We start from the raw sequence: 17,651 nt of genomic DNA, 5'->3' as shown, positions 1-17,651 counted from the left end.
TTTTTTACAGATGTAAATTTGTTTATATTTTTATTGTACAGTATGACCGTGTTAATGTTTCAGAAAACATTAACCGTGTGTTTTTCTAGTTTTCTTGCTAATTAACTTGTAGTTTGTTTATTTAATATTAATATAATGATTATCAGCACACTAAGGTTTAAAATAATTATCCAGCCCTCACATACGGCCCTCAACCTAAAATGAGTCTGTCTGACACCCCTGATCTAGACTATCAAGCAAAAAAACACATTTTAAAACCAGACACTTCACAGTACATCTGTGGTTTATAATAAACACTTTCAATTCTATCAAAGCACAGTAGTATTCCATGAAAAGTATCTTGAGTGAATACACGCGAGTAAATTTCATGTCACACCATTTTAAACCTGACTGAACACAGAATTAAAGTGTATAGTGGTGTGACGTTATCATAGCAGTCATACAAAGGAAGCTTATCTTTACATCTACAAACACCCACATTTTTTTAAGTGTCTTTGAAGACATCCTGTGTCTGGATAAATAAACATAACACCTACAGCAGGACATTTTTCACACGGTGAAACACCTTAGTTTGATCTCATACAGCGAGTGCTCTGAGATCAGTTGTTTTGTGTGTTAAAATCCATATTTATTTTGTAAAAATACTATGTGTTCATTTAAAATTAAGTAGGAATTAAAGAGCTACATACGTTCTACAAAGTAGGAGCTGGCCTCAATCTTCCAGACGATCTGACCTCTGTGAGATCCGTTGACACCTCTGTTCTTGTAGTCCAGAAAGTTCTCCGACAAAACTTCATCTATAAGGAAAATAAGCAATTAGATCTTTTACATGTTATGCATAAAGACAATCACATTTTACCTTATGACATGAGATTTTTGAATTTAGTCTTTACATTAAATGTAAATAAGTCAAAAAGAGTGATCCCATGCAAAGATTTCACTTAAAAAAGTAGGATTTTAGTTTGCTGTTGCTCAAGTCTAACCCGAAGTTAAATTGGTCTGTGGTTAGTGCACATCCTGATGTTCGACACTTCTGTGCCACAAAAACAACAACTTTCGATTCTCAAGTTAGATATGTATACTAGTATAAAAACCAATAAACTAATCTTTAAAAAATCTATTAATAATCTGTAAAAATGTTCTATGATATCTAAGGTATGTAGCTTTACTAAGTGAAAAAAATTAAAGAGAAACGTTTACAACCCTATGATTTGCCCCCAGAATGAAATGGTCTATTATTACCTTACCTGAAAGGATCATGAATAATAATGTTGAACTCTGCTCTGATTGGCTGTTTCACAGAGCAGCTCCTATCAGTAGCTCTGTGAGTGTGCAACTGTTGGCGCGTTGCTATTTTAAGACAACTAAAATAGACTACGCCATTGCCCAACTAAATCCTGGTCTAAATTCAATGGTGCAATATTGTTTTTGTTATATAAAGAGTGTTTTAGTAATATGCGCCTATAAACGACAACGTTTGCTTATTACACACATGGATGCGCAGCAGCACACAAACTTTTAAATTTTAAATATGAAAAATTAAAGGATTCAAATGTATTATTATTAAATCTCTTGGACATAAATGAGGACGTTCACAGGACTTCAGAACACGTGAAGCTGAGATCAGCTGGCAGAAGAGCTGCTTCACCTGTAGCCTGGTAAGCAAATTTAAGTGCTAACATAGCATTTATTTACATTTTTTTAAATGCAAGCATATGGATTTATTGTATATGATGACTTTGTACCTTTGGATATGGTGAGATGAAAAACATTTTTAAGTAATATTTTTGAAAACACTCACAGGGCTGTCCTAGGTTCTTAAAGGCACACAAATATGCTCATTTTCCAGCTCCCCTAGAGTTAAACCTTTGATTTTTACCATTTTGGAATCCATTCAAACGATCTCCGGATGTTGGCGCTACCACTTTTAGCATAGCTTAGCATAATCCAATGAATCTGATTAGACCATTAGCATCGCGCCAAAAAAAACCCAAATAGTTTCCATATTTTTTCTATTTAAATACTAAGATAATGGTCCGAAAATAGTCCCCTTTTATTGAAAGTAACCAAGGGGACTATTTTCGGGCAGTGCGTAATACCACTATGTCTGCTGCAGCCATGTTACAGCAGGAAAGTCCTTGATTATTACGCCAGAATGAGAGAATAGTTCCTAGCCATATCTGCCTAGAAAATGGCAACTTTTAATTTTCCGTCGGTCTTAGTACACGATGTAACTACAGAAGAGTCAAGTTTTAAATAGGAAAAATATCGAAACTCTTTGGTTATTTTTTAGCGCGATGCTAATGGTCTAATCAGATTCAATGGATTATGCTAAGCTATGCTAAAAGTGCTAGCGCCATTCCAAAACGGAAAGAATCGAATGTTAAACTCTAGGGGAGCTGGAAAAAAAATTAAAGAAAGTGGAGTAACCCTTTAAGGCCTTTGGCTCTCCAAAAAAATTTTTATCTCTTGTTTGTTACAAATAAAGTATAAAAAAAATTTTTTTTGCAAATTTTTAAATTATTCTTATAAAAAAACTTTTTGAGATTACAGTAGTGCTTATGTTACTTATTACTTCATTACTGAAATAACGGCTTTTAAAGAGAACCAAAGATTTTATTACAAAATAATAATTTCAATAAATAAAACGCATTACTCATTACGAGAATAGAAACAACCCTTTAAGACTGTGCGCCAGGTGCATAGACCATTTTTTCCCTTAAACTAGCAAAAGTGGATCCAGACACACCCTAAATGCGCTGTGCACTGTAAATTGTTAAAATAGGGCCCCTTATGTTTGAGCCAGTATCAGACAAAGATACAGATTATGAGAAATAATCGATTGTTTGGAGATTGTTACTGGATGTTTGTGAGTGGTAAGTTTTTTTGGGGGGTTTTTTGGACCTGCAATCATAACTGTAACGCCAACAGTAGAAATTCAGCCTTAACGGTAGCATTAGAGCTGGGGGTATGATGATATATTCTGTTAATATAAATAAATGGGCATGGCTAACTCTGCACTCTGGCATGTTAGACTGAGTGTGACGGAGAAACATGTTCATTAGTTTTAAGTGGATTATTTTTACGAGTTATTTGTGTAATTTCATAATAAGCACCAGTGAATCCACCGTGGGTCTCGCCTGATTGCTCTCTCTCTCTCTTTCTCTCTCTCTCCTCATGCAGCAGCAGTCTCTCGAGGCACGAGCAAGCAGCTGCGTCGCCAAATTAAGAAAGCTCTTCTTGCACACAATGCTTATAGTTGTAAAGTTTTCTGAACTTTAAGCAAGCTAAGACAAAACTCTTTTATATCAGCATTTATATCAGTGACACGTGCGCTGATGGAGCGACGTAGTTTGACACGCCATTTGCTTATAGTAAAAACATCTTTGATCAGAAAGAAGATAAAGAGATGCGGTTAAGTTAAGGTCTAATAGAAAGCAAAGTGTGTCAAGACCTTAAAAAAGACTTCATGATCATCACATCATAGCACATGTCATATTTCTAATATCTATATATAGAGCTCGGTCTAGGTGTGTGTGCATATAATATTATTCATACTTATTTATTTTACATATTGCCGATTTTTTATGTACTGTATGCATAAATACAAAATACAATGAATGCATAATATAGCTTTAATAGTCTGTAAAATTAAAACAAGATTCTGTCTATCAAGATTTAATCTGTTGTTATCTTCTTGGTATTTTTACTTTAACACTAGCTTTAACTCTCCCATATTATGAACTGTGGTAAGCATTTAGTTAAAAGCTATAGTGAGTGGCAAATGACTGCAAGTTTTATATTCCAAAAACAATATAAACTTAATAAAAATGTCAACCATGAAATATACCGTAATTGGATTTTTTGTTTTTAGCATTGTACTAACATTATACTTCATTTAATAAATAAATTAATGTTATAGGCGTACATTCTCGACTATTCATCTATGCCTAGGTAAATACAGTTTTCAATAAGTCTCCAAATACCCACACAACCAATTTAAGACCATATATAGCAAATGTTTTTGTTGAACACAGGTCCTCAAAGTCACATTGTTTTAAAGGCATGGTACAGGGCAAGGTACAGTTTATCTTTCAACCATTTCACAGACAGACAAATAGAAACCAGCTTACCAATGAGGTACATGCCAATCCAGTCTCCGGCGTCCACCTCCTCCTTAATGTCCCAGCTGAGGGTGATGTCCTGCGTCTGCCCGATCGTGTAGCTGGACGTGCTGACCGTGAGGGTGGAGCGGCAGTGGGACGTCACCAGATCGGTGTCACTGGTGGAGCGCAGCACGGCGGCCGCAAGGTCTTCCGGTACGCCGTTCTGGAAGTCCACGTTAGGAAACTGCTCAGGGTTGAAGCTGTGCCGAATGGGCTCCTTACATCGCCGCCTGCCCTGAGATGCACGAGATGGAGAGGCCATGGCTGCAAGCCCGAGAAACCTGTTCTGGTACAAGTTCTGAAAACACAAGAGAGAAGATTGCAGAGAAACGGGACATATTACAATATTATTATACAAAAACAATGTGTTCTTTTGGAACATATGGTGGGTGAATCCGACCATGTAAGAAATTGAAAGTACAATCATGTCCTGGGGAGCTCAGATGCAACTCTCTTATTGGATAAAAACATCTGCTAAATTTTTATGTAACTAGTACAGACTTTTCATGGCCAGCGTGGATCTCTAGACATTGTCGTATAAGAAAATATGCAAAATGGGGTTTAAGATACTGTAATAACAATGTTCAGAATGAAATTACAGTAGCTTACTGCAAACTTTGTAGAACTGTATGTGTTAAGCGGCTGTGGCTAGATAGATACAGCTATGCCCAAAATCTTGCCAGGTGAGCGCTGTTTTTATGCTAATCCTCAAACCTAACCCTAAAACCATCATTTCACAGGATTTTTAGACTGTATCTGTATCCTATCTAGCCAGAACCGCTGTTTTTCATCCTAATCCTACCCTCAAACCTAACCCTAAATCAGTCATCTCACAAGATTTGGCCGTAGCTATATCCCCTCTAGCCAGAAGTCGACAGTGGAAAAGGTTTTGAGCATCATCTGACTTATTTTTTTTTATGTTTTCTGCTAAAATACGTCACTGTCGACATTTTTTTGGACGATTAAACATGTTGAATCAGCAATGGTGCTATCTTGGAAGTTGGATCATTCTAATTGGCTGTTTGGCATAGCCAACTAGTGCGCAAAAAGGAAAACTGATGTGATGAAGCAAGCAAAGACAAGTCAACGCACATCTAATTTTTTCACAGCTCTCATTATTACACGCAAATTTTTAAAACAATATCGCTCATGAAACAGATACATCACAAATGAAGAGTTTGGTTCCAAAACGCAATAAACGCCATTTTTGAAAAAAAAATGAGTTACTGCCAAAATCAGTATTATATCAGGTCAGTATTTAAAAGTAAATTTTTAATTTTATGCAAATTCCAACATCGTTATTCTGTCATCTTTTCTCTCTTTTTTCCCAAAATGCAATAAACGCCACTCCTCCTTTTCTACAGAATGCAATAAATCCGCTCCACAAATTACAGCGCCCCATTCCACGGAAAGTAAACAAACAATGGCGGCGCCTTGAGTACACAGAGTCCTAGGGCCCTATTTTAACGATCTGAAACGCAAGTGTGAAGCGCAACGCGCAAGTGAGTTTGTGGGCGGATCTTGGGCGCTGTTGCTATTTTCCCGGCGTGAGAAATGACTCTTGCGCCGGGCGCAAATCAATAAGGGGTTGGTCTGAAGTAGGTTCATTATTCATAGGTGTGGTTTGGGCGTAACGTCAAATAAACCAATCAGAACGCTATCCAACATTCCCTTTAAACGCAAGGGCGCAAGTTCCGTGGCGGGTTGCTATTATTATGACGGATTTACCAGGCGCACGCCAGGAGCGGTTCACAGCCGAGGAGACCGACGTCCTTGTACGGGGGAATCCCACGCTTGCCAGCATAAATCGGGCACGCCGTGTAACGGGAGGTGGATCTGCCTCAGGACCTGACGCCAGCAGAGGACATCGCTGCGTCCACCCTCACCGCTGAAAGGGTTTGGGGGCTTTGAAATCGGACCCAAGAAACGCAAGGTCCAACCCCAAAGTAGACTAACAAATCAAGTTCATATACATTAAGGTTTCTTATGAAAACATTAAATTATTATTTACATAAAATAAACGTAATACAGCCACACAACAAACTTATGAAAATATTTTAATCGTTATTTGCATGAGAATTTTTTAACGCAGCCACACAATAAATAAAAACTATCACCACAATGCTCACCACTATGATTCCCCTTATCTCGTGTATTAATATTTTTAAGTGTAACAATTTATGATTTGCAAAAATAACTGTTGCATCTGTATAGATTAGATAAGCAAAGTGTATGCGCGTTGTGCACGCTATACATTATGGTCAAGCATGCGCCCTTAAAATAGCATAATGAACCACGCGCAACGCGCCACTGACTTTAGACTAGTTTTTTTTGGTTAGTAGCGCAATTGTTTTTTGAAACTGCAAAATAGCATAAGAGATGGTTTGCGCCGCAACACGCCTCCTTTTTGCGCTGAACCGCCCAGGGAGCGCAAGTTCATTCCCTAGTTTGCTGACGTGCATCTGTGGAGGGAAAAACCCGCTGTGCGCCGTTGCAAAATACGAATGATACATGCGTCACTGACAAAGTCAATTGCGCTGGGTGCAAGATAGGGCCCCTAGTTTTTCTCATGCTAACACATTGACCTAAGGGGATCTTATGAAAAACTTTCCATAATTTTACTCAAAGTCAATGAGAATCACAGCTGATCGCTGTGAAAAATGTTAAGCGACGACGTCAAGTATAACCGGAGCAGTGTTCCTAACCGGACAGTGTTCCTAATATGACAAAGTAAGTGTTTTGATTAATCACATTAATGTTTTTTTTTTTAATCAGCGTGTACAAATGTTCAACTAAATGAATATAAAATGGCAAAGATGAATGCACGTTTATACACTGATTGAATAGATTTATAGAATTTTGAAAAAAAAAACTTGTCATGGATTTATTGCATTTTGTGGAAAAAATAATTCGTTTTTATAATAAATCTTTGAAAATGAAGTTATGGATTTGAATTTTTTATGTTTTTATAACCTAAAGATGCTATGTGAAAGTTTGTAACAGAAAATAGTGGTTTTCATCTTGTCACTTTCTTGGTATAGAAAACACGTTTTTACCGAAATTTGTCAAAATGGATTTATTGCGTTTTGGAACCAAACTCTTCAAATATATCTAGCAGTCTAGCTCAACCAACTACTGGCACTGGCTGGTACGAAAAGTTATTGAGTTATAAAGTTACTGAGCCGACCGCACAGTATGCGCTAGTTAGCACCTCTTTGCTAGGGCTGGGACATTTCCAAAAGCCAGAGGGCGCTCTTACCAGAAACTTTATTCGTGCTGCAGAAGAAATAACATTACAAACGCTATTCCAGGAAATGTTTGGAAATTGTTTCAGGTATTTTATGATAATAAATATTATTTTTTGAATGATTGTGTTTGACGAGTGTTGCTTTTTTAAATGCATGTTATAAACGACTCAAACTCATAATGATTAAAGAGCACACGCACAAGCTGTGCACGAAACACAAAATCGTAGCCTTGCAATTTATAAACGATTTCAGGTGGGTGTTTTTAATGGGACACACGATGCATCATCGTTCATCAATAAATGTTTTGTAAAAGTTGCCTTTGTCAATCATTATGTTACTCCTCTTTTTCTGGTCAAATATTACTGTCTTCTAAAAACATAATGCCATGTATATGTATCTTCTCTGGAAGGCGAAAGGCTGTCAAGCTGAAAGTACACATGCACAGAGAAAATAGTTTAGAAAGTAAAAAATAAGATGGCTTAACACAATGTAACCCTGTCTTGGGAGTGCAAAGCTTGCTATAAGGCTAAATAGATGCAAGAAAAGATTTGTCAGCAAGCAAACAGATATGCAAATAGAATTGGTTTGATTCCCAGACAACGCACATACTGATAAAATTGTAATGCATTGTAAGTTGCTTTGGATAAAAGCATCTGCCTAACGCATACCTGCAAACAAAGACAAGAAGACCACTCGCATAATACAAGACAAAAGACCAATAGGTGTTGGACCATGGCCTGGTGTTTTTTCACATTGAGCTGTGGTGACTGATTATGCAGATGATGTGGGTTCATGTCTGGCTTACCTCATCCTGCCTCATCCTTTACTGCTGTCAATAAAACTCAAAAGCCTATAATGCCTTAGCCTATATAAAGCGTATAAATAAATCCATTTGCTATTATGTTAGATCTGAAACGAGGAATTTCATTAGCTAAAGATCGACTGAAACTAGCTGAAATGCAGTGATATAAACAGAAATATTGTGTTGGCAGCACAAAGATTGTGGGTTCGATTCCTAGGTAACACATATGTATCCTGAATTCACTGTAAGAAAGCACCTGCCAAATGCATACATGTACTGCAAATATAAACAAGGGGATCAGAATATCGTCAAGCGATCTGAATAGATTCGCTGTTTGACATTTCCATAAAGAAGGAAGCTGGTCATGCGTGAGGTCATCACAGGGTAGATGGGTCATAAGTGATCTCAGTCCATCAATACCATCTGCTGATCTCCAATGGTACAGATACGACTAATCTTCATAAAGGTTAAACAGAGGGCAGTTAACAATAAAGTGGTTGGGGAGTGTCCTCAAAAGTGGTGTATGTTTCCCTATTTTGCTGTCAGAAATAGCTGAAATGCAAATTAAATTGTCTCGGCATAACAAATGAATTCTTCCAGCGTGCGCGTTTGTGTTTACAGTAGAAGGAAAGCTTTAACATCGCACCTTGCAATCACACTGACACAGATAAATTAATTATAATCATTAAGGCCGTGAAACAGATCTATTAAATAACACTGTGTGTGTGTGTTTGTGTGTCTCACGCTAGATGGGATACATTAGCATTGGGCTTGTAGCGTGATGTACGCAAAGCTGAAACCCAAGAATCCTAATGCACTTACATAACGGAGGACAGAGGCCTAGGGGAACAGGATATTTCTATACATAATACAGAGAAACAAGATTAAGCCACAACTCTGTCTCAAATATGTCATCTACATGCAGGAGAGTAAACCATATATCACCACAGCATATCTGAAGTGATACTGTACGTTTGAAATCAGAGTAGTGTTCTGTAAACTAACCATATCCCACAATCGAATACGCTCATCTTGACCTTTGGTTTCAATTTCCTTTGTGGTGAATGAATCACGTAACCAAAATTGTATTAAAAAAGATAGTTTTATGCACTACTCGCTACATTGAACATGATCATGTGATGTACTTAAGTTCAAACATTTTGTTCCACAGTGTTTACTTTTTCACACACACAATATTTTTAGCTACTACGCACTTGCATGGTAATAAAAAATGTGACTTCTGAAAAGGGGAAGACTGACGCTTTCGGGGGGAAAAACGCTTCCAAAGCAAAACTCTTCTTTGTAGGGTTTTATGACTAACTTTAAAGGATTACTTCACTTTCATAAAAAAAATGATAATTTACTCACCCTCATGTTGTTTATGTCATTTTCTTTGTTCAGTCGACAAGAAGTTTTTGGAGGAAAACTTTTCAGGACTTCAGTGGACCTCAACAGCTTCAATGCAGTTTAAAATTGCAGTTTCAATGCAGCTTCAAAGGGCCCTAAATGATCCCAAACGAGGCGTCAGGGCCCTATCTAGCGATACGATCGTCATTTTCGCCCCCCCAAAAAATACTATTTAACCACAACTACTCGTCTTACACTAGCCGTGTGATGCGCCAGTGCGATTTACACTTTAAAAAAATTCTGTAGAAATTACAGTATTACTTGGTATTACTGGCAACTAGCTGCCAGTAACTTACTGTAGATTTTACGTAAAGGAATAATTGACGACATGCCATTGAATTATAAGAAAATAATGCACACCCAAGGTGCAATGCGCATTATTTTCAAATAATTTAAAGGACCAGAGTCAATTATTCCATTTATACCACGGTTACCACAAACATTGCTCTGGTGCCTATTTTTAAGACATTTGACAAGTTATGTGTGCATTTATCAGAAATAATGCATACCCACGGAACATTTCTCAGCCAATCGGAATACAGCATTCAACAGACCCGTGGTAAAAATTTTTGTTATTTATTGGCTACAGTTTGTTCAAAGTTAAATGAGCATGAAACATTTTCAGTCTTTATCTTCTTCAGTAAGTTACTGGCAACCAGCTGCATAATTACAGCTAATTTTTTACAGTGTACATATAACGTAATCACGTTGAAAGGTCATGCGTGACCTATGGTAAACTACCGCTCCAGTGTTTACAAGTGTGGAGAAAGAGGACGGCTCCGACGTTGTTTTATCTGTAATTATATTATTAATTGTATATTAAATGTCATTGTGTCACTTATTGTTTAAAATGGTCCGCAAGTGTGCGTTTCATATATGTTACATGTGATCTTTCGACGTCATTACGTAATATATTGCTGGTGCATCACATGGCTAGTGCCAGACGAGAAGTTAAAAAAGTTAAAAAAAAATTTTTTTCCAAAAATGATGATTGTTTTGCTGGATAAGACCCTTATGCCTCAGTTGGGAAGGTTTAGAGCCCTTTGAAGCTGCATTGAAACTGCAATTTTAAATGGCATTGAAACTTTAAACTGTTGAGGCCCACAAAAGTCCAATATATGGAGAAAAATCCTGGAATGTTTTCTTTAATAAAACAATTAAAAAAAAGAAAGATATCAACATCTTGGATGACATCGGGGTGAGTAAATGATTGGAATTTTTGTATGAAAGTAGTGGAGTAATAATTTTAATACAAATACTCTACCTTATGGTCTAAAAGAAGAAAATATGCAATACATACATTTATTTAGGAATGCATACCAGTGTTGGGTAAGTTACTTTAAAAAAGTAATTAATTACTAGTTATCTTCACTAGCATCTTGCATTCACTAGAATCAAATTATTCACTCTACTAATTACTTTCAAATTGTTTTTAGTTAATACAAAATATGAATGCTAATTACCAACTAGTTAATAGTGAGAACTACACTAGAGTGTTACCATTAGTTCAGTTCAGTTCAACTTTATTTCATTTCCCGAAGGCAATTTTGTTGCAGCATACAAGTATATCACACAGAACATAAAAACACAAAAACATTCACCCAATACACAAAAGAATTTAAAAAACCTTATCTCATATTTAAAAGGTTCACAGCTGATGGGACAAATGAATGTTTAAAACGATTTGTTTTGATAATAATGATCCTGTACGTAATGCCTGAGGGGAGAAGGTCAAACTCATTATACATAGGATGGGAATCATCCGATAAAATACTCTGGGCTTTCCCCAAAACCTCTCTGCGTATAACTGGGCCATAGACATCTGCTTCCTCCCTGTTATTTTACTTCCCTGATTTACAATTCTCTCTAAACAGGGCTCGACATAACATTAAGGCTTGTCCGCTTGTCCGGGACAATTGGATTTTTTGAAGGACAAGTGTAAGAGAAAATTAGTTGTCCGACTGGACAAGTTAAATTTCAAACAATGTTACTTAACGTTATGTGCCGTTAACGACAGAGCAGAACACGCAGCGCAAACACAGAGCGTGATATTGAACAGAGAGCCCAGCGCGCCGACACACACACACGTTTACACCTTGCTGTTATTAAACAAGCTGCGCGCGCATGAAACCTGATCGCCGAACACGGAGGGGCGGGACGTCATGGAGTGGAGAGTGAGGTTTCTTCAGGCTCCGGCGTGAATATAAATGACAGACACTTCAACCGCAGCGCAGTCCGTATTTTTTCTCTTCTAAAGTTTGGTAAAAACACATAATGGGCTTAAAATGTTGTTTAAGAATCTGTTTTATAATAAGAATCTCTCTTTCAGCCCGCCTACTTGTGTGTGCGCCGCGTGACAGCCGATTTGAATCTGACAGAGTTCGTCACTGTACATTAAAAAATCCCACACAAACATTACAGCGTAAATGCTAGGATTAAGATTGATTTTATATATAACAAATAATCTGGATACATTTACCCTAATAAGTTTTTTAAAACATGGGAATGTTTTAATGTCAGACAATCATTGAAATGTGGGAAAAATGAAGAGAAAGGCAGCAGATATCCTTCTTCAGAAAGAGTAGCAAGAAGCAGCCAAATGAATCTTAGTAAAATAAATTTCAGTGGCCTACAAAATTCACATGATTTTCTGGTCTCTATAGTTTTTTCAGCAATATGGGAGATATAAATTCTGGTTTCAAAGTAAATTTCAAAAGTTTATTTGATTAAATAGTTAAAAAAAAAAACTTGAGGTTGAATTATGACTATAAATAATATGTTAATCTCAATTAATTTTTAATTGAAATTAAAGTATTGTACCAATTGTATGTTATGCATCATTGTGATTAATGCACCTATAATACTTAATAGTATTTTAATGTTGGATGATAGAGATTTTATGTGCCACCCCAGAGTTACTGCTGGCCCCTGCCTGGTCCCCCCTGTGAAAAATCCCTTGCTCCGCCACTGATTAGCAAAACACAAAAAATAAATTATATTATAAATCTTTACCTGGACAAGTGACTTTTGTGCATGGACAAGTGAAACATAAATTTACTTGTCTGAAGGACAAGTTCCTCAAAAAGTTTATGTCAAGCCCTGCTAAACTTCTCGTATTATTCACATTTATTCTTATTAACTCACCAAAGTATTAAAAGTGAGAAGGATACATGAAAAACATGCATTTTAATCTTAGTCTTTTAATTTTGATGTTAAATCCATTATTGTATTATATATAATTGATCTACAGTTCATACACAGTATTTACTTCAATTACATCAGAAGTAACTGTAATTAAATTACTGGGAAAATCCCTTACTTTACTTTTCAAGGAAAAAGTCATTAAATTACAGAAATTACACTGATGCATACACATATTTAGTTTTTAATCTATAAGACATACTAATAAAAGATGGGGGATACAATTCGACTTTATTGTCAGTTATGCCGTTCAAAATTTGACAAAAATGTCCTCATGATCTCTAAAATACTTTAATCTGAATGTGTATGCTTAAATGACATTTAACTCTCTCTCTCTCTTAAAAGCCGCTTAACATCTCAAAAATGAGATGATATTATCCGAAAGCTTTTGGCAAGTATTATACATTTATCAAATACTTTCGCATTCAATTTTGTTTAAAAACATCTCAAGGTGAAACCTCAAGAGCCAGCTTGATAAAATGTCAAGGGGACATTTCTGGTAAAAAGCAAAAGATAAATACACTGAAGATGATATAATACAATAGCACTGATGAAGAGCACTTCATATTAACAACATAAAAGGTCATGGGTTCGAACCAGGGAACACACACTATTAAAAAACATTATACCTTGTAATGCACTGTAAGTCAATTGCGTCTGTCAAATGTATATGTGTTTTGTATTTTGAATGATTTTTGTCTTATTATAATCATAATTACATTTGTGTTTACTATTATTTCCAAATGTGGGAAAATATATAAATAAAGAATAACTTTTGAACAGCTGTGTACCTATAAATATATATTTTTTAAAGTTCACACATCAACCGGATGACATGAGAGTCCTTTAACAGGAAAGACATTTGCCTGTATGACTCAAGAACATCTGTTTTTCTCTCTTCTGAAGCTTTTCCGTCTATTGGTGCTGATAATAGAGAGGATCAATAGGCTGCTGGTCTCAGGTAAATCAATACTAATCCACCCCATCACTACTCCTCAACTAAATGATTTCTGTACTGAACGACCCTTAAGTAATGAACACTGATCCACGCTGAAAAAAAACGGCTTATTAAATCCTTCATGTTCAGCTACTTATGACTTTAATAAGCCATCATTGTCTCAGTGAGCTTCCTACACACGTATGCATTTATTTTTATATATATTATGTTATCAGCGAGACTGAAAAGGCTTGAACATAAAAAGCACATGTACTGTATACTACCTTAACATGACCACTATGTTACTGTACAATTTTTGTGATCTTACAAATGATCTCATGTTTATTGGATGAAACATATGGGTGGCCAATTAATGGTGGATCAAGACCATAGGATGATTGATGGCTGATATAAATGGTCTAATATCATCCGATTCATTAGCTTGGCAGATATATACTGATCTATTTTAGTTCATATTAACTTCAGTTTCAGAGTTTGTTTTTCAAGGTTGGTGTATTTTTAGGATCTATGATGGGGTGTGTAAGTTTGATGTTGCACTTTAGGATGTATGTAGTCTATATGTTGGGGTTTGATGTTGTAGTTTAGGATGAGGTGTAGTTTATATGCTGGGGTGTATATTTGATGTTGTAGTTTAGGATGACACGCAGGGTGTATCACTGTATCTGATGAGGTGTATGTTTGGGGTAATGTTTTAAAATGGGGTGTAGCGTTTAGGCGTAGTGAATACAGTAGAGTGTGCAGAATTACGTACGAGGATGCTCATTTAAGCCACACACACAAGCACGTGCACGAAAACGCGCGCGCACAGGGAGCACACAAAGACGCGCGAGGCCCCTGCTGATGCTGAACGCTAACTAAACAAGGCCATACAAAATAAAACAAAACCACGTTTAAAACACATTTAAAACACAGGACCGTACAAAATCAGACGCCTCGGTGAACGTTAACGTATTTACGTTAACCGTTTATCGACACAGACATCGCAAAACACGTCTGGCTAACGGTTGATTAGGTAAGATTCACTCACCTGGGTCAGTTTCACCTGCCGGTGAATCATCCCCTTCACGTTCATATGGCCATTATCTGCCCCATATTACCCCGCACAACAGCCGCCCTTTCATCACAGTTGCCCCGTTTGCAAAGCAGCCACCGCAGGAGATGCTACATCCTCTTTCCTGGGTACCAGCAGCCTGTAACCAATGGAAACGCTTCGTCAGATTGATTTCTTTCTTCCGTCAGTTACGACCTGTTTACGCCTTCTACCCCACACGCGCACGTACGCGACTACGCGCAACTCTGACTGGACGGCTGGACAGTGTTTGGCTGTTGATTGGACACTACTATGGGGGGGGGGGGGCTAAACGTGTGTGGATGATGATTGGCTGTGATTTGTTGTATTCGATTTTTTGCAACGCAAACCGAAAGGGTTAGTGCATCAAAGTACCGCGAGAAAAATTCGGAAGCATACAGAGAAGTCTAATCTCGCGGCACTTTGATGTCACACGCCTGTCAGTACTTGCGACTACAGCCGTTTCTCAATCTAAATGCTACAGCCTCAGGAGGCCGCATATGCAGGCTGCATACGTCATCCAGCCTGGTTTATTTTAGTTAACCGAGCATTACATTCGTAAGTCATACGCATATTACAACAAATTACGATTAAGTTAGAATAATAGTCAATTTTATAATTGGTAATATTTAAGAAAAGACAGTCTTGATGACGTATGTATGTGACCTCCGGGGCCTGCCGCCTTCGTATTGAGAAACGGCCTTCATTAGGAGCATCTGTCAGTTGACAAGACGCCATTGGAAACCAAAGACTTTAAAATAGTCAAGAAATAAAAAATATTAAATATTAAAAATAAAATAGCCCACTACAACATCATTATGTCTAATAATTATATCTTTTAGGGCTTTTAGCTTTATTTTAAACCACACTTTTTAAAATAAAGGTTCTGAAACAGTAAAGTATTAAAAGAATAAATTTTACAACCCCAAAGATCATTCCAGTAAAAGGCTCCTAAAATAACACTTTCTTTTTTCCTTACTTCCCTTTTGATAGTTCCCTTTTTGATTTTGAGCAACTGAATTTTTGTATGTTAAAGGTTTTTTATGAAGGCTACATCCTGACAAAGAGCCTTTTAGGGTTCACTTTGGGTTCTACCCTGTGATGCCATTTAAGATAAGAACCATTTTTGGAGAACATCACAGTACACTATTCTTAAAATAATATTTTTTAGTGCACTACAAAAAGTAACATTTTGTGCAACAAAAAGAAGTTCCGTGGATGTTAAACAGCCCATTATTTTTGAGAGCATAGTAAAAATTCTCTTAATAAATGTGAATGCAATAAATAAAAGTACAGTGCTAAAGTTGCTAAAGTAATGATTAAAGATAATCTTGTTAAAATCCCCCACTGGTTTAGTCATTTAATGATAATGCAAATATCTGATAAGCTTTAAAGATAAATAAAGCTCTTAAAGGTTTCATTTTTAAAATAGTTTCCACGAAGGCGTGTCACGTTTCCTGCAACAGAAAGGTAGATTCTTATCTTTGAATGTGGGTGACTACTTGTAATTTTCCTATCTTTTGTAACATAACCTGTATATGAAGAAGAAATGCTTTAGTGTTACTCAACCCGATTGCCCTTTGTTTCTCTCTTCCCAATTATTTCCTGTTCCGTCTATTGTGTCAATGAAATAATACAGCACAAAGAGTATAAATAGCCAGGCGTAGTCAAAGAACAATCATCTCCTTGGTGCATTAAAACAAATCCAAAATTATATACATTTTAGAAAAAAACAATAACCCAGATTTAACCATCTCTTAATATGCTATAAAAATAAAGGTGCTTGAAAGGTTCTTCACAGTATAGCAATATATCGATGAGCTATTTTTAGTTTTTTTTAGTACTATTTTTTAAGAAAAAATGAGAAAAATCTTATGTCAGCACAAAGAACCTTTTGTAAAATAAAAGGTTATTTGGATGTTAAAGGATGTTAATAGCAAAAAATGGTTCTTCTATGACATTGTGACGAATCTTAAGAGTATAGGATGAGTCACTTTGTTATATTCCTCACTTTTGTAAGCCACTTTGGATAAAAGCGAAGTACCATAGTGTAGTTATATGCAATAAAATGATATATATTTCAGACATGACCAAAGGAACACAATGTAAAGATCTTATCATCATATCTATCAGTTTAATAAACAGGATTCTGTAGATTTACCTGTTTACCAGGCAGGAAGTTTCCTTGTGGCTTTCGAAAGGTGTGAAAATGTGTTAGTTTCACTACTCAAATAACAGGTCACTAAAAATGACTGAACAGATAATATCAGCAGCTTCCTGTTACTCTCTTATGTTTACATTTGCAGGCATTAAACTTTAATGAACATTTAAAACTTAGAATATATTCAAAATCGAATATATTTTGCGACACTGTCAGAGATTTTTTTAAACTGTAGCTTTTCTGTCACCAGGGTGGTTTATGTACCTTTATGGGTATACAACACATTAACATGATGTATCTTTTGGTGTACAATATTATATCCAAAGGACCAATTTTGTACCAGTTAAATGTTAGCGGTACAAATCAATTAACCCTATAAGTCCCTTGGGGTCAATCTGACCCCCAAGCCACTTTAAAAACATGGTTCCCTTCATCTCAGTAGAATACGATTTTGTGACTTTTCTAGACTACCTTTCAATATTCATATAAAAACCTGGTCTTGATTCGGTTGTTATGAAGATGTGTAAAAAAATTATCAAAAGAGGCCCTTGGGGGGAAAAATTACTTGGGGGGCCTGGGACTAGATCACCGAAAAATTAAATTCTGTCATCATTTACTCCCCCTCATGCTGTTGTAAAT

The 17,651-nt window shown here is 36.4% G+C and overlaps 1 protein-coding gene across 2 annotated transcripts in view; it reads right to left on the bottom strand.

The window, feature by feature from the left end:
- hecw1b (HECT, C2 and WW domain containing E3 ubiquitin protein ligase 1b) overlaps positions 1 to 15,003 on the bottom strand; it is a 59,253-nt gene extending 44,250 nt beyond the window's left edge. For both annotated transcript variants that reach the window (XM_065276689.2, XM_065276690.2), the window contains exons 1-3: positions 14,810 to 15,003; positions 4,134 to 4,464; positions 690 to 797 (exon numbers count right to left, since the gene is read on the bottom strand). In XM_065276689.2, the coding sequence (XP_065132761.1) occupies positions 690 to 797; positions 4,134 to 4,464; positions 14,810 to 14,854 (484 nt within the window). In that variant the 5' untranslated portion in view covers positions 14,855 to 15,003. The remainder of the gene's footprint in view (positions 1 to 689; positions 798 to 4,133; positions 4,465 to 14,809) is intronic.
- Between the last annotated feature and the right edge of the window lie 2,648 nt (positions 15,004 to 17,651).

This window comes from Paramisgurnus dabryanus, chromosome 6 (assembly GCF_030506205.2).
Source record: "Paramisgurnus dabryanus chromosome 6, PD_genome_1.1, whole genome shotgun sequence".
Lineage (NCBI taxonomy): Eukaryota > Metazoa > Chordata > Actinopteri > Cypriniformes > Cobitidae > Paramisgurnus > Paramisgurnus dabryanus.
Note: the sequence above shows the minus strand (reverse complement) of the source record. Positions and strands in the feature narration are given on the sequence as shown.